The sequence below is a fragment of the Anolis carolinensis genome, unplaced genomic scaffold (genome assembly GCF_035594765.1).
Source record: "Anolis carolinensis isolate JA03-04 unplaced genomic scaffold, rAnoCar3.1.pri scaffold_14, whole genome shotgun sequence".
Classification (NCBI taxonomy): Eukaryota; Metazoa; Chordata; class Lepidosauria; order Squamata; family Dactyloidae; genus Anolis; species Anolis carolinensis.
Genome location: NW_026943825.1, coordinates 6,003,366 through 6,027,452, shown reverse-complemented (window position 1 = coordinate 6,027,452; position 24,087 = coordinate 6,003,366). Strand labels below are relative to the sequence as shown.

General features: G+C 41.0%; 1 protein-coding gene across 3 annotated transcripts; it reads left to right on the top strand.

The window, feature by feature from the left end:
- The first annotated feature begins 1,019 nt into the window (after window positions 1–1,019).
- LOC100563834 (phospholipase A and acyltransferase 3) lies at window positions 1,020–20,334 on the top strand. Of its 3 annotated transcripts, none has more exons than XM_062964910.1 (5): window positions 1,020–1,343; window positions 7,223–7,308; window positions 11,165–11,267; window positions 14,041–14,309; window positions 19,084–20,334. In XM_062964910.1, exons 2-5 carry the CDS (start codon window positions 7,252–7,254, stop codon window positions 19,189–19,191), a joined length of 537 nt encoding a protein of 178 aa, XP_062820980.1. In that variant the 5' UTR covers window positions 1,020–1,343; window positions 7,223–7,251; the 3' UTR covers window positions 19,192–20,334. The 3 variants fall into 3 exon arrangements, with proteins under 3 accessions (XP_062820980.1, XP_062820978.1, XP_062820979.1); XM_062964908.1 differs by lacking the exon at window positions 1,020–1,343 and adding an exon at window positions 4,590–5,286; XM_062964909.1 differs by lacking the exons at window positions 1,020–1,343; window positions 7,223–7,308 and adding an exon at window positions 8,910–9,062.
- The last annotated feature ends 3,753 nt before the right edge of the window (window positions 20,335–24,087 follow it).

The following is a 24,087-nucleotide window of genomic DNA, read 5'->3' as shown; positions in this document are numbered from 1 at the left end:
AACTCCTCAAAGCACAGCAGACAAAAAACCAGTACAAGAAAACCGCACTACAAACTAGAGCTGACAGCTGGCACAACAAAACATTGCATGGAAAGTTCCTTGACAAAATTGAAGGAAAAGCTGATAAGGAGAAGACCTGGCTCTGGCTCACGAATGGGACCCTGAAGAAGGAGACAGAAGACCTGATCCTTGCAGCCCAGGAGCAAGACATCAGGACAAAGACAATCAAGGCCAAGATCGAAAAATCAGCTGATGACCCAAAATGCAGACTGTTCAAGGAAGCTGACGAAACCATTGATCATATCCTCAGCTGCTGTAAGAAAATTGCACAGACAGACTACAAACAGAGGCACAACTATGTGGCCCAAATGATTCATTGGAACTTATGCCTCAAGTACCACCTCCCAGCAGCAAAGAACTGGTGGGATCACAAACCTGCAAAAATATTGGAAAATGAGCACGCAAAGATACTGTGGGACTTCCGAATCCAGACTGACAAAGTTCTGGAACACAACACACCAGACATCACAGTTGAGGAAAAGAAAAAGGTTTGGATCATTGATGTTGCCATTCCAGGTGACGAAAAAAAACAGGAAAAACTCAGCCGCTATCAGGACCTCAAGATTGAACTTAAGAGACTCTGGCAGAAACCAGAGCAAGTGGTCCCGGTGGTGATGGGCACACTGGGTGCCATGCCAAAAGATCTCAGCCGGCATTTGGAAACAATAGACATTGACAAAATTACGATCTGCCAACTGCAAAAGGCCACCCTGCTGGGATCTGCGCGCATCATCCGAAAATACATCACACAGTCCTAGACACTTGGGAAGTGTTCGACTTGTGATTTTGTGATATGAAATCCAGCATGACTATCTTGTTTGCTGTGTCATAATAATAATAATAATAAATTTTATTTTTATACCCCACCCCATCTCCCCGGAGGGACTCGGGCGGCTCACAGTAGTCGCCTTCTGCTTGCCCACAGAAAACCATGTTTAATAATCCAATGAGTTGATGTGGTCTATCCCTGCAAAATGTCATCTGGTTGTTGCAAGAAATATATTTGGCTTGGCCTCTCTGGAGACTTGGAGACGTCCGAAATGGCAAAGCAGAGGAACAAAGCAGTGGAGGGATCAGCAAAGCTTCACCGGCAGAGGGCAGGGAATCCAGTTGTGAACATCGCTTTACTTTCTCTGCTCTCCTCTTTCTCCCGAATGACACATGCAAGAGAAGGAGGAGTTTGCATGATCTAACCGGTCAGCTGTTTACAGATCAGCTGCGGCCCGGAAAAACTCAATGTTTGCTGTATTGGGACTCTAGAAGGTGCCTTGAACTGTCAAAAGGTGGGTTTGCTTTTCTTCCTTTACTGCAATATTGCTGGCTTTGCTGGTCTTATTTTCTTGCAAAGGGAATGGAATTCTTTTAGGTTTAGCAGGAGACAACCTTTATCTTTACCTAAGATAGCAGCCAGCCTACTTTTTTTAGCCAAGGAAGGCTAAAGGGATTGCATGAATCTTTTAATCCACACTCAGCCACATTTGTTGACTCTATGGCGCTTACTACTTTTATATGTCTGGTTTAAATGTGTATTTATTTATTTGCAGTATTTTTATTGATTTATATTTATACTAGCTGTGCCCAGCCACGCGTTGCTGTGGCGTTGTCTGGTGGTGTCTGTATTTTATAGGCAGTGTGGAAGAGGCCTAAGTGAGGCCTAACTTTGCCTGTCCCCTGGGCTGAGTGGGTTGCTAGGAGACCAAGTGGGCAGAACTTAGCCTTCTAACTGGCAGCAATTGGATAAAAACAATTATTCCTCTCCCTCTAATTAGGACTTTATTTTTCTTTTCTTTTTGTTGTATCAACCTAGAGGCGTGGATGAGGGGTTGTGCTGTCAATTTTCGAGGTTGTGGGGTGTTTAGTTTTGTTGTTTTGTCGGTTGCCAGGATTCCATCACTCTTTTATATATATAGATTCCACCCTTCTCACCCTGAAGGGGTCTTAGGGCGGATCACAGAGCATACATATGCGGCCAATGTTCAACGCCTTTAAGACATCGACAGCACAGACAACAGTATATAGTACGAGGGTTGAATGAAAAGTAATGCCTCCGCCTTCGTAACTCCTCAACAGATGGCAGTTCTGGTCTGCGGCAGGTCCTGGCTTGTTCAGGAGACTCTCCTCTACAGTTCCGTTTGGCGGGAAGCCTTAGCATTGAGCGGTTGTGTTGTTAAAGTTTGAAGTATGGAACCCTGCGCAGACGGGGAAGCCTTAGCATTGAACGGTTGTGTTGTTAAAGTGCCAAGTATGGAACCCTGCGCAGACGGGGAAGCCCTAGCATTGGACGGTTGTGTTGTTAAAGTGCGAAGTATGGAACCCTGCGCAGACGGGGGAGCCTTAGCATTGAACGGTTGTGTTGTTAAAGTGCCAAGTATGGAACCCTGCGCAGACGGGGAAGCCTTAGCATTGAACGGTTGTGTTGTTAAAGTGCGAAGTATGGAACCCTGCGCAGACGGGGAAGCCTTAGCATTGAACGGTTGTGTTGTTAAAGTGCGAAGTATGGAACCCTGCGCAGACGGGGAAGCCCTAGCATTGGACGGTTGTGTTGTTAAAGTGCCAAGTATGGAACCCTGCGCAGACGGGGAAGCCTTAGCATTGAACGGTTGTGTTGTTAAAGTGCGAAGTATGGAACCCTGCGCAGACGGGGAAGCCTTAGCATTGAACGGTTGTGTTGTTAAAGTGCGAAGTATGGAACCCTGCGCAGACGGGGAAGCCTTAGCATTGAATGGTTGTGTTGTTAAAGTGCGAAGTATGGAACTCTGCGCAGACGGTCAGTCAGTGCGACTTAAGCAACGTGCAGTCATTGAATTCTTGATAATTATAGGCTTCTGGCTGGTGACACTATATTGCCCGGCCATTAGGCATATTTATGCCCTCACTTTCAACAATTTTTCCTTTTTTCATTGCCATTGTCAAACATTTGTCCAAACGAAATTCCATGCTGATATCAGCACTAAAAATTCAGACAGTGTTTCAGTTTCAGTTTTCCCACACAGCTCCAGGTCATCCATGTACTGTACAGCAGATGTGAAATTTTGTGAGATTTCTTAGATTTTGATAGCTGAGGTTTTTGTAAGATGATGATGATGATGATGATGATGACACAGCAAACAAGATAGATATGCTGGATTTCGTATCACAAAATCACAAGTGGAACTCTTCCCAAGTGTCTATTATTATTATTATTATTATTATTATTATTATTATTATTATTATTATTATTATTATTATTTTATTATGACACAGAAAACAAGATAGACATGCTGGATTTCGTATCACAAAATCACAAGTCGAACACTTCCCAAGTGTCTAGGACTGTGTGATGTATTTTCGGATGATGCGTGCAGATCCCAGCAGGGTGGCCTTTTGCAGTTGGCAGATCGTGATATTGTCAATGTCTATTGTTTCCAAATGCTAGCTGAGATCTTTTGGCACGGCACCCAGTGTGCCCATCACCACCGGGACCACCTGCACTGGTTTCTGCCAGAGTCTTTGAAGTTCAATCTTGAGGTCCTGATAGCGGCTGAGTTTTTCCTGTTGTTTTTCGTCAATGCGACTGTCACCTGGGATGGCGAAATCAATGATCCAAACCTTTTTCTTTTCCACAACTGTGATGTCTGGTGTGTTGTGTTCCAGAACTTTGTCAGTCTGGATTCAGAAGTCCCACAGTATCTTTGCGTGCTCATTTTCCAATACTTTTGCAGGTTTGTGATCCCACCAGTTCTTTATTGCAGGGAGGTGGTACTTGAGGCATAAGTTCCAATGGATCATTTGGGCCACATGGTTGTGCCTCTATTTGTAGTCTGTCTGTGCGATTTTCTTACAGCAGCTGAGGATATGATCAATGGTTTCGTCGGTTTCCTTGCACAGTCTTCATTTTGGGTCATCAGCTGATTTTTCGATCTTGGCCTGAATTGCCTTTGTCCTGATGTCTTGCTCCTGGGCTGCAGGGATCAGGCCTTCTGTCTCCTTCTTCAGGGTCCCATTCGTGAGCCAGAGCCAGCGCTTCTCCTTGTCAGCTTATCCTTCAATTTTGTCAAGGAACTTTCCATGCAATGTTTTGTTGTGCCAGCTGTCAGCTCTAGTTTGTAGTGCGGTTTTCTTGTACTGTTTTTTTTGTCTGCTGTGCTTTGAGGAGTTTCCGATTTTTGACTTCAATCAAAGCAGGTTCTTATTTTATTATTATTATTATTTTATTATGACACAGCAAACAAGATAGATTTGCTGGATTTCGTATCACAAAATCACAAGTCGAACACTTCCCAAGTGTCTAGGACTGTGTGATTTTTTATTATTATTATTATTATTATTATTATTATTATTATTATTATTATTATTATTATTTTATTATGACACAGCAAACAAGATAGATTTGCTGGATTTCGTATCACAAAATCACAAGTCCAACACTTCCCAAGTGTCTAGGACTGTGTGATGTATTTTCGGACGATGCGTGCAGATCCCAGGTATTATTATTATTATTATTATTATTATTATTATTATTATTATTATTATGGTCCCCTCCTGGTGCCAAGGCCTGGCTGGATCCACTAGGCCCGTTGCCACGGCGCCCAAGCTGTCATAATTCTTTGGCTCCCGGCCTGCAAGGCCTCTCCAGCTACTCTCCAGCCAGGGAAGGGGAACGAATCAGTCCGGCTGGCGCAATGTCGGACATTTTTTGGTGGTTCTACGAGAAGGGCTCCCGCTACAAGGCATCCAAGCACCCCAAGACCACGCCGGACCCTCCGGAGGGGGCCCCCATTGAGACCCAGGCTTCCTCGGCCCCCGTCGGGCCTCAAACAAGTGGAAAGGATGCCCCGCTACCCCTGGAGAAGAAGCCAGGGCGGACAGGCCTCAAGGAGCCTGGCCCGCCGAAGAAGGGGTTCAGTGCCGTGTGGAAGAGGGCCTGCTGCCGGGAGACGGCCCAGATGGAGCTGCAAGAAGAGAAAGCGGGGACCCGGGCTTCGGGGCGCACTCCCAAGGGCTCCGGGGGCCGGGCCCCACAAACAGATAAAAAATTAGGGAGGACACCCAGCACCTTGAAGGCGGGCGGGTTCGGAGGCCTGCTCCAGGCGACCAACGCCAAAGCCAAGGGGGACGTTGCGACCCCCAAGTTCCCCCAAGCGGAAGGTGAGAAGGACAAGGCTGTGGAAAGTGGGGCCCCGTTGCACCCCAATGCCCACCATAGGATGGGCACCGTGGGGCCGAAAAAAACCAAGAAGCCCAAAGGTAAGTAAGGAGTGTTGTGGATTGTAGATGAAAACTCTCTCCCGAGTTTTTAATTAAGTGTTCATGTGGCCCGCCCTGTTTTTTACTGTTTTCTCTGATTTGTGCTGTAATGTATATGATTATTTTTGCACTGTTATATTGTGTTATGATATGTTGTTTTGTTTTGTTATATTGTATGGTGTCTGGGCATGGTCCCATGTAAGCCGCCCCGAGTCCCCGTTGGGGAGATGGTGGCGGGGTATAAATAAAGTTTTATTATTATTATTATTATAAATGGAAGCTCTTACGTCTGCCCGTGAGCCCCACAGAAACCCTGCCAAACAAATAAGAGATCAGTGCTTACAGAAGTCCACAGTCACGAACAGTCCTTTCCCAGTCCATAAATCTGCTTCAGAAGAGAATACAGTCCTGGTTCTTCTCCCTCTTTTATCCAGCAGCAAACAGGCCTTGGAAATAGCAAGGCCTCTCTGACTAAGCAGCCAACCGCCATCTTCTTCTCCAGGCATCACACTCCTTCACTGAACAAGTATTAACAGTATTTACAGTATTTATATTCCGCCCTTCTCACCCCGAAGGGGACTCAGGGTGGATTACAATGAACACATATGGCAAACATTCACTGCCAACAGACAAACAACATATATAGACAGACACAGAGGCACAGTGTTGTGGATTGTAGATGATAAATGGAAGCTCTTACGTCTGCCCGTGAGCCCCACAGAAACCCTGCCAAACAAATAAGAGATCAGTGCTTACAGAAGTCCACAGTCATGAACAGTCCTTTCCCAGTCCATAAATCTGCTTCGGAGAAGAATACAGTCCTGGTTTTTCTCCCTCTTTTAATCCAGCAGCAAACAGGCCTTGGAAATAGCAAGGCCTCTCTGACTAAACAGCCATCTTCTTCTCCAGGCATCACACTCCTTCGCTGAACAAAGGTTCTATCAGGACCTCAAGATTGAACTTCAAAGACTCTGGCAGAAACCAGTGCAGGTGGTCCCAGTGGTGATCGGCAAATCAAATTCACAGGTCTTAGTACAGTAGAGTCTCACTTATCCAAGCTAAACGGGCTGGCAAAACCTTGGATAAGCGAATATCTTGGATAATAAGGAGGGATTAAGGAAAAGCCTATTAAACATCAAATTAGGTTATGATTTTACAAATTAAGCACCAAAACATCATGTTATACAACAAATTTGACCAAAAGAAGTAGTTCAATACGCAGTAATGTTATATTGTAATTACTGTATTTATGAATTTAGCACCAAAATATCACGATATATTGAAAACATTGACTACAAAAATGGCTTGGATAATCCAGAAGCTTGGATAAGTGAGACTCTACTGTATTTACAGTATTGACAGTATTTATATTCCGCCCTTCTCACCCCGAAGGGGACTCAGGGCGGATTACAATGAACACATATATGGCAAACATTCAATGCCAACAGACAAACAACATATATAGACAGACACAGAGGCATTTAACATTTTTTTCCAGCTTCACGATTCCGGCCACGGGGGGAGCTGTTGCTTCACTGTCCACTGGTGGCTGTACTTCCTCATTCCTTTCCTTGTGTTTTGCTGGCAGTTTTTATGATGTTGTAAAATAGTTAAAATTAGCCTCCCGCATAAAGCGTACCTAAATTTTCCTACTTGACAGCTGCAACTGTCTTTCGGGGCTGCATAGGTCAACAGCAAGCCGGGCTATTTAATGGTCGGGGGCTAACCCGACCCGGGCTTCGAACTCATGACCTCTCGGCCCAGGCTCAGCCATCGGTTGTGATGTGTAGCTTTAAAGGGAAAGTTTGTTATAATGGTGTCAAAGTGCATTAATTCAACAGTGTAGACACACCCCAAGCCTCAGTCCAAATCATAATTTTATACAACATTAGCGGGTGCAGTGCAAGCATTAACGGTCAATGTCTATTTGTCTCAGGCAACGCCCCGGCTGTCGCGCATGGAAGCATGGAGATCAGAAAAACGAGCAGCAACACATTTGCCATCACAGAGCAATTGGATCTGGTAAGTTTAGTTGCCTGTGTTTACATATTGCAAGTATTTTACGTGCTTGTTTTCTACCTTGCATCTAACGGGGCTCCAGACAATGTGTGGAGGTGGTTCTCATCACAATTATCCTCTCAACAACCTTCTGACGTAGGTTATGTAAAAAAGAAGCTCCATGATGTAATGAGTTGACTGGAAAGGCATGGCATGTGTCAACAGTTGATTGGCTGAGCCAGTCATGAGCCAGAATTCTGATTGGCTGCTGCCTTTAGCTTGGCGCTGAGACAAACGGTTTTAACTGCCACTTTCATCTCGGAGAGGAAGGAGAGCAGCTGACTGGAAATGGTCAGGAACAAAACGGCTGCCAACTCTCCGAAGCCCGATTATTTCTAAGGCAAATGAGGCATATTTAAAGACTGTTTAAAGGGACTGATTGGAATAACAGTCTTTCTTAATGCACACAGAGAACATAGGGAATCTATGTTCTCTGTGTGAATTAAGAAAGACTGTTATATCTATTGTTGCCCTGTTTGATCTTTTGAACTTAAGTAAAGCTCCTGTTACTTGTTGCACAAGCCTGAGTGACACGTTATTATACTGCAGGGGTTATCTTGATTCAGAAACTGTGGTAAAACTTCTACAGTAGAGTCTCACTTATCCAAGCCTCTGGATTATCCAAGCCATTGTTGTAGTCAATGTTTTCAATACATCGTGATATTTTGGTGCTAAATTCGTAAATACAGTAATTACTACATAGCATTACTGCGTATTGAACTACTTTTTCCGTCAAATTTGTTGTATAACATGATGTTTTGGTGCTTAATTTGTAAAATCATAACCTAATTTGATGTTTAATAGGCTTTTACTTAATCCCTCCTTATTATCCAACATATTCGCTTATCCAACATTCTGCCAGCCCGTTTAGCTTGGATAAGTGAGACTCTACTGTATTATTATTATTATTATTATTATTATTATTATTATTATTATTATTATTATTAACATTGAGGTTGGGAGGCCATCTGTCAGGGGTGCTTTGCGAATATGTTGGATAATAAGGAGGCATTAAGGAAAAGCCTATTAAACATCAAATTAGGTTATGATTTTACAAATGAAGCACCAAAACATCATGTTAGACAACAAATTTGGCAGAAAAAGTAGTTCAAATCGCAGTAATGCTATGTAGTAATTACTGTATTTATGAATTGAGCACCAAAATATCACGATATATTGAAAACATTGACTACAAAAATGCGTTGGATAATCCAGAATGTTGGATAAGCGAGTGTTGGATAAGTGAGACTCTACTGTATATCCCACTTTTAGCTCAACCCAGGGTTCTTTTATTTTATTTTATGCCTTTTAAATTTAATTGTGTGTTTTTTTGTATTTGATACCACTATATGCTTGTTTTAGATCTGTGAGCCGCCCCGAGTCCCTCTGGGGAGATGGTGGCGGGTTATAAAAATTATTATTATTATATTATTATGATTTACTCTGCTTTGATTCCATAGCTTTGTCCCAGAGTTCAATCCTATTTAGATGTTTTCTTTCTGTTTGTGAGAGCCGTTAGGAATTTGCAGACGGTCCCTTGAAAGGCTGCACAAGCCACATAACAGGGGACAAAGCAGTGGCTTTCCCTTTCATTTTTCATCCTGGCCTTTGGCTATTTTCCTCTCGGCTTTGACATTTGGCTTTTATTTTTTGGGTCCTCTGAGAATTGAGACACATCTATCATGGCAAAGTGCATCGAAGGGAAAGAATTCAGCGGAGTAAGTGAATGGCGTGAATTGGGTAGGGTTTGGGTTGCTGTGAGTTTTCTGGCCATGTTCCAGAAGCATTCTCTCCTGACGTTTCACCCACATCTATGGCAGGCATCCTCAGAGGTTGTGCGGTACGGAGGTATGTTTCTCCATACCTCACAACCTCTGAGGATGCCTGCCACAGATGTGGGCGAAACGTCAGGAGAGAATGCTTCTGGAACATGGCCATACAGCCCGGAAAACACACAGCAACCCTGTGATCCCGGCCATGAAAGCCTTCGACAACATATTATTTATTTATTTATTTGTGACATTTACCGTATATACTCGAGTACAAGCCGACCCGAATATAAGCCGAGGCATATAATTTTACCACAAAAAAACTGGGAAATCATTGACTCAAGTATAAGCTGAGGGTGGGAAATTTCAGAAATAAAAATAGATACCAAAAAAATTACATTAATTGAGGCATCGGTAGGTTAAATGTTTTTGAATATTTACATCAAGCTCTAATTTAAGATAAGACTGTCCAACTCTGATCAAATCATTATTTTCTTCTTCTTCAATGTAAATGTGCTTATGTATCCTTTTAATAATAATAGAGTAACATAATACATGTAATAATAATAATAATAAATACAGGAAAATAATACATGTAATAAGATCAGAGTGAAATAATAAATGTATTATTATTATTATTATTAATAATAATAATAATAATAATAGAGTAAAATAAATGTAATAGTAGCAACAATAATAGAGTACAATAATAAATGTAATAATAATAGAGTACAATAATAAATGTAATAATAATAGAGTAAAATAATAAATGTAATAATACCAATAATAATAGAGAAAAATAATAAATGTACCATATATTCCCGAGGATAAGCTGACCCAAATATAAGCCAACCAGGATCCTCACCTGAGTATAAGCCGAGGGGGGCTTTTTCAGTCTTAAAAAAAGAGCTGAAAAACTAGGCTTATACTCGAGTATATACAGTAGAGTAGAGCCTCACTTATCCAAGTTTCTGGATTATCCAAGCCATTTTTGTAGTCAATGTTTTCAAAATATTATGATATTTTGGTGCTAAATTCGTAAATACAGTAATTACAACATAACATTACTGCGTATTGAACTACTTTTTCTGTCAAATTTGTTGTCTAACATGATGTTTTGGTGCTTAATTTGTAAAATCATAACCTAATTTGATGTTTAATAGGCTTTTCCTTAATCCCTCCTTATTATCCAAGATATTCGCTTATCCAAGGTTCTGCCGGCCCATTTGGCTTGGATAAGCGAGACTCTACTGTACCTTGTTCTGGTCCTTAAAAGGGTATTAATAATTATTAACACGATGGAAAAGTCATGTTAACCTGTGGCTTCTTTTGCAAGATATGTAAACAATTCGTGTCAAATGTAAACAACCCATGTGAAATGTAAACAACTCATGTCAAAATGCCCCTGAAAAGGGCTTAAATGAACTTTGGAGATTGACTACATGTGACTTGTTGTTACAGAATAGCTTCAGCCTGATTATTTTTTGGGACTGTATTACTTTTGAAGGAGCCCCCGGTGGCGCAGAGGGTAAAACCTCTGAGCTGCTGAACTTGCTGACCGAAAGGTCGCAGGTTTGAATCCGGGGAGTGGCGTGAGCGCCCGCTGTTAGCCCCAGCTTCTGCCAACCTAGCAGTTCGAAAACATGCAAGTGTGAGTAGATCAATAGGTACCGCTCCGGTGGGAAGGTAAATGCAGTTGTCTCACCACTATCAATAGTTTTTTTGTTATGAACACAATACACAGTTGTTGTTTTTAAAAGGATTATACACAAAATTAGAAACAAAAGGATTCCAGCTAATGGTGCCAACCGTTCCAGAAACAATCTGCACTTTGTTTCAAAAGGCTGTTGTTTTTGTAGATGTTCAGGAAACCCATGGTCTGCCTTGTCCCTGGGTTTGATACCTTTTAGTTTTGCTTTTGAGAGTTGTATATATATTACAGTGCCCAGAATGTCATTTCTTTCCTTTCCTGTTTGCGTAGTCAAAGGATTCTTTCTTTTCCTGTAAAGGATGCAGATGGAAAAGGCGGTTGTGTTTTCTCTCTTTTGCAGACAGACCTTAAGCCTGGAGACTTGATTGAGGTTTTCCGCTTTGGGTACCAGCACTGGGCCATCTACGTGGGGAACGGCTACGTGATCCATTTGGCCCCGCCATGTAAGAGACCTCTACAATTCCTATCCAAACAGCACAATATTTGGGGGGAGGAAGGCCTAGCAGGAGTCTGACCCAGATCGAAAGGTTTAGCAGCAAGCTATACCGCTGTGCTGCAGAAAAATCCTGTCAATCAAAAGGTCAACAGTTTTTTCGTTTTTTTATTACATTCCAACAATTAACAAAATTTTAGTGATGCGTGTCTTATTTCAAACGAATTGGCCTCTTGGGAAAAACTATAAACAGTCAGAATCTATTCTAAATAGTACAATAACTAAATCAGAAATTGAAAAAACAATAGAAAACCTAAAAACAAATACATCACCTGGGCCAGATGGTTTTACATCAAACTTTTATAAAATACTAGCTTTGCCCGGCCACGCATTGCTGTGGTTTATGGGAATCCTTTGTTGGCCAGGTGGAATAGCAGCGAATAGCCTTGCAGTCTCAAAGTCTGACCGATTTCTGGAGTAGCTGGAGCTTTTTGTTGTATGAACGTAGAGGCAGATAATCTGTATTTTATAGGCAGTGTGGAAGAGGCCTAAGTGAGGCCTAACTCTGCCTGTCCCCTGGGCTGAGTGGGTTGCTAGGAGACCAAGTGGGCGGAGCTTAGCCTTCTAACTGGCAGCAATTGGAATAAAAACAATTATTCCTCTCTCTCTAATTAGGACTTTATTTTTCTTTTCTTTTTGTTGTATGAACGTAGAGGCATGGATGAGGGGTTGTGCTGCCAAGTTTAGTGTTTCTGGGATGTGTAGTTTTGTTGTTTTGTCCTAGGCCAAAATTTCATTACCCTTTTATATATATATATAGATTCAAAGATGAAATTACTCCCAACCTATTTATACGCTTTAATGAAATATTGGGGAAACAATTTGTACCAAATTCTTGGAAACTCTCTGAAATTCTCACAATCTTAAAGCCAAATAAGGATGAAACGGATCCTAACTCGTACAGACCAATATCACTTTGCAATGTGGACTACAAAATATTCACTAAAATATTAGCTAATAGACTGAAGGATATAATCCCAGAGGTAATTCACGAAGATCAATACGGATTTGTAAAAAACAGGAAATTAGCAGACCCTATAAGGAATATTCTGAACATTCTGAATCATGCCACAGGGAAAAAAAATCTAAAGTACTTATACTAAAATTGGACTTTTGCAAAGCATTCGATTCATTAGACCACAAATATCTGAACAGCAATATTGGGGGGGGGGGGGGGGGGTATGTAAGGTAATAAAAAAAAAAGGTTGACAGTTGAGCCTGGGTCGGGGTGAGCACCCGATGACAGCCCCAGCTCACCTGCCCACCTAGCAGGTCGAAAGCAGAAATGCGAGTAGATAAATAGGTACTGCTCTTAGTGGGGAGGTAATAAAGGTGCCATTAAGGATATAGATCGGAGGAAAGCTCCTCGGCATGGAAGATGAGACAGTATCCCCCGTGGCCGGAGTCGAGCGCAGTCTCTGAGATGCCGGAAATAATGATTTTACCTCTTGTTTGTTTTGTCTGTCCTGCTTAATTGTATAATCGGCATTTAATGTTTGCCATATACTGTATATACTCGAGTATACGCCTAGTTTTTCAGCCCTTTTTTTAGAATTGAAAAAGCCCCCCTCGGCTTATACTTGGGTGAGGGTCCTGGTTGGCTTATATTTGGGTCAGATTATACTCGAGAATATATGGTACATTTATTATTTTTCTCCATTATTAATGGTATTATTACATTTATTATTTTTCTCTATTATTGTTGCTACTAGTACATTTATTTTACTCTATTTTTATTTTTTATTATTAATACATTTATTATTTCACTCTGATCTTATTATTATTATTACATGTATTATTTTCCTGTATTTATTATTATTATTATTATTATTATTATTATTATTATTATTATTATTACATGTATTATGTTACTCTATTATTATTAAAAGGATACATAAGCACATTTACATTGAAGAAAATAAGAATAATGATTTGATCAGAGTTGGACAGTCTTATCTTAAATTTGAGCTTTATGTAAATATTCAAAAACATTTAACCTACTGATGCCTCAATTAATGTAATTTTATTGGTGTCCATTTTTATTTCTGAAATTTACCACTCTTGGCTTATACTGGAGTCAATGTTTTCCCAGTTTTTTGTGGTAAAATTATATGCCTCAGATTATATTTGGGTCGTCTTATACTCGAATATATACGGTAAATGTCACAAATAAATAAATAAATAATATGTTGTCGAAGGCTTTCATGGCCGGGATCAAGGGGTTGTTGTTTTCCCAGTTTTTTGTGTTAAAATTAGGTGCTTCGGCTTATATTCGAGTATATACGGTATATGTTCTGCAAGCCGCTCTGAATCCCCTTCGGGGTGAGAAGGACGGGGTATAAATACTGTAAATAAATAGATAAATAGTAAATTTAGAAATTTGAATACTAAAAATGTGAATTTCAAAATTCTCCAAAGTACATTAGTTGCAATTACCAATTGGAAATTTAAGTTCTCATTTTTCAACAGTGACAGCCAAATGGTTGTTAATGTTGTTCCAAGTACGTAATTGCTATACGGTCTTTGGTTGTAAAGACACCCAAGCAAGATGGCCATCTGTCAGGAGTCCTTTGATTGTGGCAGAATAAGGTTGGACTGGGTGGCCTTTGGGGATCCCTTGAAACTCATGCTCTCTTCTTCTTCTTCTTCTTCTTCTTCTTCTTCTTCTTCTTCTTCTCCTCCTCCTCCTCCTCCTCCTCCTCCTCCTCCTCCTCTCCCCGAAGCCGAATATGCCGGAGCGGGCTGTGCCAGCCTGATGTCCACGCTCACCGACAAGGCCTGGGTGAAGAAGGAGCTGCTGCGGGACGTGGTTGGGAACAACCAATACCGAGTCAACAACAAGCACGATGGCAAGTACAGCCCGCTGCCAGCCAACAAGATCATCCAGAGGGCCGAGGAGAGGGTCGGCCAGGAGCTCGAGTACAAAGTCACCAGCGAAAACTGCGAGCACTTTGTCAACGAGCTGCGCTACGGGGTGGCCAGGAGTGACCAAGTAAGTGGTGTGGGCCAGAGTGAAAAAGGGGCCCAGGAAGACATCATTCCACCATGTCTCCTGGGTCAATATCACAATATACAGTAGAGTCAGCTGTATAAAATGCACACTGAAGTGGATTATATGGCAGTGTGGACTCAAGATAATCCAGTGCAAAGTAGATAATATAAGATTATAAATGGGTTAACTGTGTGGAAGGGCCTTGAGTCTACACTGCCATATAATCCAGTGCAAATTAGATAATCTGTGGAAGAGGCCTGAGGCCTAAGTCTACCTGTCCCCTGGGCTGAGTTGGTTGCTAGGAGACCAAGTGGGTGGAACTTAGCCTTGTAACTGGCAGCAATTGGATAAAAACAATTATTCCTTTCCCTCTAATTAGGACTTTATTTCTCTTTTCTTTTTGTTGCATCAACCTAGAGGCGTGGATGATGGGTTGTGTTGTCAAATTTCGAGGTTGGGGGGCCTGTAGTTTTGTTGTTTTGTTGGTCACCATGATGCCATCACTCATTTTTATATATACTAGCTGTGCCCGGCCACACGTTGCTGTGGCGTTGACTGGTGGTGTTGGTGAAAAATTGTTGAGGTAGTGTTGGTATTGAATGTCTGTTGTATGGTTGTCTTTATGTTTAGTATGCATTTGGTTGTTTGTGTACTGTGAAAGTGGTGAGGGTAGAGGGGGTCTATGTCCCTGTGTAGTATTGTATAGTATTTATACGTTGTCCATGTGTTGTGAATGCTTGGATTGTGTCCTGCGGCATAGTAGAAAGGGTTGGGCTGGATGGCCCTTAGGGGTCTCTCCAAACTCTTGTGCCTGTCCCCTGGGCTGAGTAGGTTGCTAGGAGACCAAGTGGGTGGAACTTAGCCTTGTAACTGGCAGCAATTGGATAAAAACAATTATTCCTCTCCCTCTAATTAGGACTTTATTTTTCTTTTCTTTTTGTTGTATCAACCTAGAGGCGTGGATGATGGGTTGTGTTGTCAAATTTCGAGGTTGGGGGGCCTGTAGTTTTGTTGTTTTGTCCGCTGCCCTGATGCCATCACTCTTTTATATATATAGATAAGATAAGATTGCAATATAGTGGTATAGTACAATATAGTAGTATATAATTATTATATTGTGCTATACTAATAATATAATATACAGTAGAGTCTCACTTATCCAAGCTAAACAGGCCAGCAGAAGCTTGGATAAGCGAATATCTTGGATAATAAGGAGGGATTAAGGAAAAGCCTATTAAACATCAAATTAGGTTATGATTTTACAAATTAAGCACCAAAACATCATGTTAAACAACAAATTTGACAGGAAAAAGTAGTTCAATATGCAGCAATGCTGTGTAGTAATTACTGTATTTACAAATTTAGCACCAAAATATCACGATATATTGAAAACATTGACTACAAAAATGTGTTGGATAATCCAGAACGTTGGATAAGCAAGTGTTGGATAAGTGAGACTCTACTGTATATAATTATTATATTGTGCTATACTAATAATATAATATACTAGCTGTGCCCGGCCACGCGTTGCTGTGGCAAAGTGGTGGTGGTATTGGTTAAAAAATGTTGTGTAATTTTTATTTGACTTTATTAATTTTTTATTAATTTTATTGTAAGTTCTATTTTTATTTATTATATTTTATTTTCTTGTATTATTTTTAGTTATTTTCTGTTATTATAGTATTTTATTGTATTAATTTTAGTGTTTTTTATTATTTTTTATTGGGTTGCTAGGAGACCAAGTTGGAGGAGCTTAGCCTTCTAACTGGCAGCAATTGGATAAAAGCAATTATTCCTCTCTCTCTAATTAGGACTTTATTTCTCTTTTCTTTTTGTTGTATCAACCTAGAGGCGTGGATGATGGGTTGTGTTGTCAAATTTCGAGGTTGGGGGGCCTGTAGTTTTGTTGTTTTGTGTGTCGCCGTGATGCCATCACTTTTATATATATAGACTAGCTGTGCCCGGCCACGCGTTGCTGTGGCAAAGTGGTGGTGGTATTGGTTAAAAAATGTTGTGTAATTTTTATTTGAGGCTTGTTGTATGTCTTTCGGGCTGTGTGGCCATGTTCCAGAAGCATTCTCTCCTGACGTTTCGCCCACATGTATGAAACGTCAGGAGAGAATGCTTCTGGAACATGGCCACACAGCCCGAAAGACATACAACAACCCTGTTATCCCGGCCATGAAAGCCTTCGACAACACATTTTTATTTGACTTTATTAATTTTTTATTAATTTTATTGTAAGTTCTATTTTTATTTATTATATTTTATTTTCTTGTATTATTTTTAGTTATTTTCTGTTATAGTATTTTATTGTATTAATTTTTAGTGTTTTTTATTATTTTTTATTGGGTTGCTAGGAGACCAAGTTGGAGGAGCTTAGCCTTCTAACTGGCAGCAATTGGATAAAAGCAATTATTCCTCTCTCTCTAATTAGGACTTTATTTCTCTTTTCTTTTTGTTGTATCAACCTAGAGGCGTGGATGATGGGTTGTGTTGTCAAATTTCGAGGTTGGGGAGCCTGTAGTTTTGTTGTTTTGTGGGTCGCCGTGATGCCATCACTCTTTTATATATATAGATTGTATATTATCTCACCTTCGGGGTGAGAAGGGCAGGATATAAATGTTGCAAATAAATAAATAAATAAACAAATCTGTTTCCATTCGCCTATCAGTTTGGGAAGGACAAATTAGATACAAATGTTGCAAATAAATTAATAGCCTAGCTTGCTGTTGACCTATGCAGCTCGAAAGACAGTTGCATCTGTCAAGTAGAAAATTTAGGTACCGCTTTATGCGGGGAGGCTCATTTAACAAATCTACGACACCATAAAAAATTCCAGCAGCGTGCGGAAGAATGAGGAAGTACTCTGGTTAGTAGCCAGCCACAATAAATCACTACTGACCGAGAGGTTGTGAGTTCGAAGCCAGCCTGGGTCGGACCATTAATAGTCTAGCTTGACTATTAACAGCAAACAAGATAGATATGCTGGATTTCGTATCACAGAATCACAAGTCAAACACTTCCCAAGCGTTTAGGACTGTGTGATGTATTTTCGGATGATGCACGCAGATCCCAGTAGGGTGGCCTTTTTATTATTATTATTATTATTATTATTATTATTATTATTATAAATTATTATTATTATTATTATTATTATTATTATTATTATTATTATTATTATTATTATTATTATTATGAGCAGCAACAGCACCTGCTCTGGGTTTGAACGCCTCCCTACCTATTTCATTCCACTCAGTGCACTTTGCCGAGCTCATTTTATGTTTTTATTGCTGTGTTTTTCATGTGTTTTATAATGATTGTGATTTTTAATGCCTTTTAAATTTATTTGTGTGTTTTTGTATTTGATATTACTGTATGCTGGTTTTATATCTGTGAGCTGCCCCGAGTTCCTCTGGGGAGATGGTGGCGGGGTACAAAAATAAAATTATTATTATTATTATTATTATTATTATTATTATTATTACAGTAGAGTCTCACTTATCCAACATAAACGGGCCTGCAGAATGTTGGATAAGCGAATATGTTGGATAATAAGGAGAGATTAAGGAAAAGCCTATTAAACATCAAATGAGGTTATGATTTTACAAATTAAGCACCAAAACATCATGTTATACAACAAATTTGACAGAAAAAGCAGTTCAATACGCAGTAATCTTATGTTGTGATTACGGTATTTATGAATTTAGCACCAAAATATCACGATGTATTGAAAACATTGACTACAAAAATGCGTTGGATAATCCAGAACGTTGGATAAGTGATACTCTACTGTATTGTATATTACCTCACCTTCGGGTTGAGAAGGGCAGGATATAAATGTTGCAAATAAATAAATAAATCTGTTTCCATTCGCTTATCAGTTTGGGAAGGACAAATTAGATACAAATCTTGCAAAGAAATAAACAAATAAACAAATCTGTTTCCATTCACCTATCAGTTTGGGAAGGACAAATTAGATACAAATGTTGCAAATAAATTAATAGTCTAGCTTGCTGTTGACCTATGCAGCTTGAAAGACAGTTGCATCTGTCGTGTAGAAAATTTAGGTACCGCTTTATGCGGGGAGGCTCATTTAACAAATCTACGACACCATAAAAAATTCCAGTAGCGTGTGGAAGAATGAGGAAGTACTCCATCAAGGACTCTAAATCCATCTAAAACACAGACGTGCTTTTTTAAGGACCGAGCTGTGGCACATCTGGTTAGTAGCCAGCCACAATAAATCACTACTGACCGAGAGGTCATGAGTTCGAAGCCAGCCTGGGTCGGACCATTAATAGTCTAGCTTGCTGTTGACCTAGGCAGCCCAAAGGACAGTTGCATCTGTCGAGTAGGAATTGTAGGTACCGCTTTATTTGGGGAGCCTAATTTAACTAATTTAACTTCAAGTGGCATGTGAAAGAATGAGGAAATACTCCATCAAGGACTCGGTGTCACAAGTGGACAATGAAGTGGCAGCTTCCCCTGTGGCCGGAATTGAGCATATCCTCATGAAGCCGGAAACTGGAAAATGTTAAATTGCCTCTGTGTCTGTCTATATATGTTGTATGTCTAATAATGGCATTGAATATTTGCCATGTATATGTGCATTGTGATCTGTTCTGAGTTCCCTTCGGGGTGAGAAAGATGGGCGGAATATCAATACTGTCAATAAATAATAACATGTTGGCCAGATGACATGCTCCCACACCAAGATGTGTAGAAAGCCTTCATGTGCATCTGTGTGTTCCCTTTTTCTTCCCTGTTTCAGGTCCGAGATGCCTTGGTGGGAGTTGGCGTCGCAGGCCTGGGATTTGCGGCACTGGGACTCATTGGTGTAGCCATGGCGAAGAAAAAGAAGAACCAACAGAACCAATAACAGAGACTCTGAGAAATTGGGCTCCTCTGAGTTTTTTTTCCTGGGTATATTTTTTTGGCTTCTATTTGGGACCACGATCCATAACGTCTTACTCTCTCCTCGGAGGGTGAACCAATTGCAATGTCAAGTGTATTTTCCCCCAATTTGTTTTTCTCTAATATGTATTATAGTTTTCTGTATTTAAATTATATTCCGGTCAGATGCAAATGCACAATACAGTCCCTGCACATTTCAGTCCCTGTACATTTTTCCAACCAGAAGAGTTGCCAGATGCCCATATAAAATCCAGATTATCTGCTTTGAACTGGATTATATGGCAATGTAGACCAGGCATGGGCAAACTTCGGCCCTCCAGGTGTTTTGGACTTCAACTCCCACAATTCCTAACACCATCATATAATACAGTAGAGTCTCACTTAGCCAAGCTAAATGGGCTGGCAGAAGCTTGGATAAGCGAATATCTTGGATAATAAGGAGGGATTAAGGAAAAGCCTATTAAACATCAAATTGGGTTATGATTTTACAAATCAAGCACAAAAACATCATGTTTTGACAGAAAAAGCAGTTCAATACGTAGTAATGTTATGTTGTAATTACTGTATTTACGAATTTAGCACCAAAATATCATGATATATTGAAAACTTTGACTACAAAAATGGCTTGGATAATCCAGAAACTTGGATAAGCGAGGCTTGGATAAGTGAGACTCTACTGTAATCTGAATTGTATGGCAATGTAGATCCAGCCGGAGAAAGTGCAATAGCAGCAATGACTATTAATGTTGTAGAAAGGATCCCCTTAAGAATAGATCTATTTGCAGGTTCAATATCCATGGTTTTATTTATCCACATCTGACAAAATACGGAATTTTTAGCAATTTTCTTGACGCCTCTATGGTATTTTGAAGCCACTAGTCCTTCATTTCAAAAATGTTTGCTGTTCGCCATGATGACGCAAATGAAGACAGTGGATGATGCTTGATGTCTATTTAAAGAGTTTGTATTTTTACCACTGACAAATTATACTGTTTGGACTCAACAACAACACATTTTATTGATTAGCCCATTGGCCGTATCAAAACATTTTACACATAGACATACAACATACAATCAGAAATTAAAATAAACAGTTATTCAGAAATAACTTGCATACTGTTTGGACTCAAGTCCTCCCCATCTTACGCCAAACGTCTTTATCTCTCCCTGTTTTGAACTGGATTCATCCTGAATTTTATTTATATTTATATTTACATATATACATACATATATATATATATATATCTTCCAGGTAACATTCTAGCCATCATTTTTATTACGTGGAAATAAAAAAGGCCATCACAACTGCAGATAATGGTCAAAACTAGATTTTTTAAAAATAGGCCCATTGAGGCTAACCAAATATCCGGCCTTCTAGTTATCAGACTACAAGGACGATAAAACATGATGCCTTTTCCTGTAATATCATTTATACTAGCCTCTCTTCTAACAGGTGTTTATAAATGACATAAATATATCCATGAATTAAAAAAATACTGGGATTATTTATTTATTCGTATCCAAAGAGTGGGGTAAGCTTCTGCTATTAGCCCTAGCTTCTGCTAACCTAGCAGTTTGAAAGCATTCAAAGGTGAGTAGATCAATAGGTACTGCTCCGGTGGGAAGGTAACAGCACTTCATGTAGTCCTGCCTGTGGCCACATGACCTTGGAGGTGTCTATGGTCAACGCTGGCTCTTTGGCTTAGAGATAGAGATGAGCACCAACCCCCAGGGTGTGAGTAAATCAATAGGTACTGCGCCGGTGGGAAAGTAACGGCGCTTCATGCAGTCACGCCAGTGGCCACATGACCTTGGAGGTGTCTATGGACAATGCCGGCTCTTTGGCTTAGAAATGGAGATGAGCACCAACCCCCAGGGTGTGAGTAGATGAATAGGTACTGCGCGGCGGGAAAGTAATGGCGCTTCATGCAGTCACGCCAGTGGCCAGATGACCTTGGAGGTGTCTATGGACAACGCCGGCTCTTCGGCTGAGAAATGGAGATGAGCACCAACCCCCAGGGTGTGAGTAGATCAATAGGTACTGAGCCGGCGGGAAAGTAACGGCGCTTCATGCAGTCACGCCAACGGCCACATGACCTAGAAGGTGTCTACAGGCAATGCCGGCTCTTCGGCTTAGAGATGGAGATGAGCACCAACCCCCCAGGGTGTGAGTAGATCAATAGGTACTGCGCCGGTGGGAAAGTAATGGCACTTCATGCAGTCACACCAGCGGCCACATGACCTTGGAGGTGTCTATGGACAACGCCGGCTCTTCGGCTTAGAGATAGAGATGAGCACCAACCCCCAGGGTGTGAGTAGATCAATAGGTACTGCTCCGGCGGGAAAGTAACAGCGCTCCATGCAGTCACGCCAGTGGCCACATGACCTTGGAGGTGTCTACGGACAATGCCGGCTCTTTGGCTTAGAGATGGAGATGAGCACCAACCCCCAGGGTGTGAGTAGATCAATAGGTACTGCGCCGGCGGGAAGGTAACAGCACTTCATGTAGTCATGCCGGCGGCCACATGACCTAGAAGGTGTCTACAGGCAATGCCGGCTCTTCGGCTTAGAGATGGAGATGAGCACCAACCCCCCAGGGTGTGAGTAGATCAATAGGTACTGCGCCGGTGGGAAAGTAATGGCACTTCATGCAGTCACACCAGCGGCCACATGACCTTGGAGGTGTCTATGGACAACGCCGGCTCTTCGGCTGAGAAATGGAGATGAGCACCAACCCCCAGAGTCAGACACGACTGGACTTGATGTCGGGAAAACCTTTACCTTTATTAAGTGATATATGTATCGCATATTGTTAGAATCTGGTAATTTTTTTCATTCCATGCAAAATTGCACCCGATCCCACAACAACCACAATACAGTGCATTGTTCCGGTACCATTTCAACGCTGCTTTTGTTTGTCGTGGCATTTTGATTTGGCTCTTTGGCCTGTCCTATTGTTTGGCTTTTTGAAAAGCTTTGCTGCATTTTAATTTGCTGGACCTTTGGGAAGTGGGTTTTTGGGGAATGATCCAGAGTTAGATGGGCAAAACAGCCAAATCTGTAATGCGATCACATTCGTTGTCCTCGGGTACACATTTACCCTCCGGTTGTGCCTTTAATGATCCCCCCCTAAATCCAACCCCATTCTACCTTCTTGACCACGGTTGGGGAACAGATGATGGGATTTGCAATACTTGGGGCCGGCCTGTGGCACAGGCTGGTTAGCAGCCAGCTGCAATAAATCACTCTGACCAAGAGGTCATGAGTTCGAGCACCCGACAATTAAAACTAAAATATAGCCCCTGCTCATTGCCTACCTAAGCAGCCTGAAAGATAGTTGCATCTATCAAGTAGGAAATTTAGGTACCACTTATATGTGGGGAGGCTAATTTACGACACCATAAAAATCACGCAGCCGCCATTGGAATGAGAAAGTTGCCGTCACAGTGGATGATGAAGCAGCTGCTCCCCCGTGGCTGGAATCAAGCATACCCTCAGGAAGCTGGAGAAGGTTGAAATTGCCTCTGTCTCTGTTCTGTTATATGGCATTAAATGTTTGCCTGACATGTGTACAATGTGATCCACCCTGAGTCCCCTTCGGGGTGAGAAGGGCGGAATATAAATACTGTAAATAAATAATACTTTCGCCTGCTTTGAATGCAACGTCAACAGAACACTGCGACCCTTACCAATGACCAACCAGGACTAAACTTGGCACAGAGAAGCCTCCTAACCAACGAAATATATTGGAGAGATTTGGAGGGAAGTGATCTTGATTTTCGGGAGTTGTAGTTCACGTGCATCCAGAGATACTATGACGCCCATCAACAATGGACCGGGACCAAACTAGGCACAGAGAAGCTCCCTGATCAAATGAGCACATGTGTCTCTTTAGCTTGATAATGCAACAACAATAATAATAATAATAATAATAATAATAATAATAATAATAATCTTATTAAATAATAATAATAATAATAATAATAATAAACTTCTGTGCAAGGAAACCGATGAAACCATTGATCATATCCTCAGCTGCAGTAAGAAAATTGCACAGACAGACTACAAACAGAGGCACAACTATGATTCATTGGAACTTATGCCTCAAGTACCACCTCCCAGCAGCAAAGAACTGGTGGGATCACAAACCTGCAAAAGTATTGGAAAATGAGCACGCAAAGATACTGTGGGACTTCCAAATCCAGACTGACAAAGTTCTGGAACACAACACACCAGACATCACAGTTGTGGAAAAGAAAAAGGTTTGGATCATTGATGTCGCCATCCCAGGTGACAGTCGCATTGAAGAAAAACAACAGGAAAAACTCAGCCGCTATCAGGACCTCAAGATTGAACTTCAAAGACTCTGGCAGAAACCAGTGCAGGTGGTCCCGGTGGTGATGGGCACACTGGGTGCCGTGCCAAAAGATCTCAGCCGGCATTTGGAAACAATAAACATTGACAAAACTACGATCTGCCAGCTGCAAAAGGCCACCCTACTGGGATCTGCGCTCATCATCCGAAAATACATCACACAGTCCTAGATACTTGGGAAGTGTTCGACTTGTGATTTTGCGATATAAAATCCAGCATATCTATCTTGTTTGCTGTGTCATAATAAAATAATAATAATAAACTTTATTTATACCCCGCCACCATCTCCCCAACGGGAACTCGGGGCGGCTTACATGGGGCCATGCCCAGAACAATACAATATAACAGAATATAAAAAGAACAACAAATCATAACACACTGAAGAATACAATAAATGAAAATATACATTACAACGCAAAATCAGAAGAACAATAAAAGCAAGGGCGTGCCACATGAACACTAAGTTAAAACTCGGGGTGAGAAATAA

Bases quoted from the DNA above. Each gene is read 5' to 3' on its own strand.
- LOC100563834 (XM_062964908.1), top strand. From the start codon at position 4,722: ATGTCGGACATTTTTTGGTGGTTCTACGAGAAGGGCTCCCGCTACAAG. The intron at 7,309-11,164 runs GTAAGTTTAGTT...TCTCTTTTGCAG, and splicing joins TCACAGAGCAATTGGATCTG to ACAGACCTTAAGCCTGGAGA. The intron at 11,268-14,040 runs GTAAGAGACCTC...CTCTCCCCGAAG, and splicing joins GATCCATTTGGCCCCGCCAT to CCGAATATGCCGGAGCGGGC.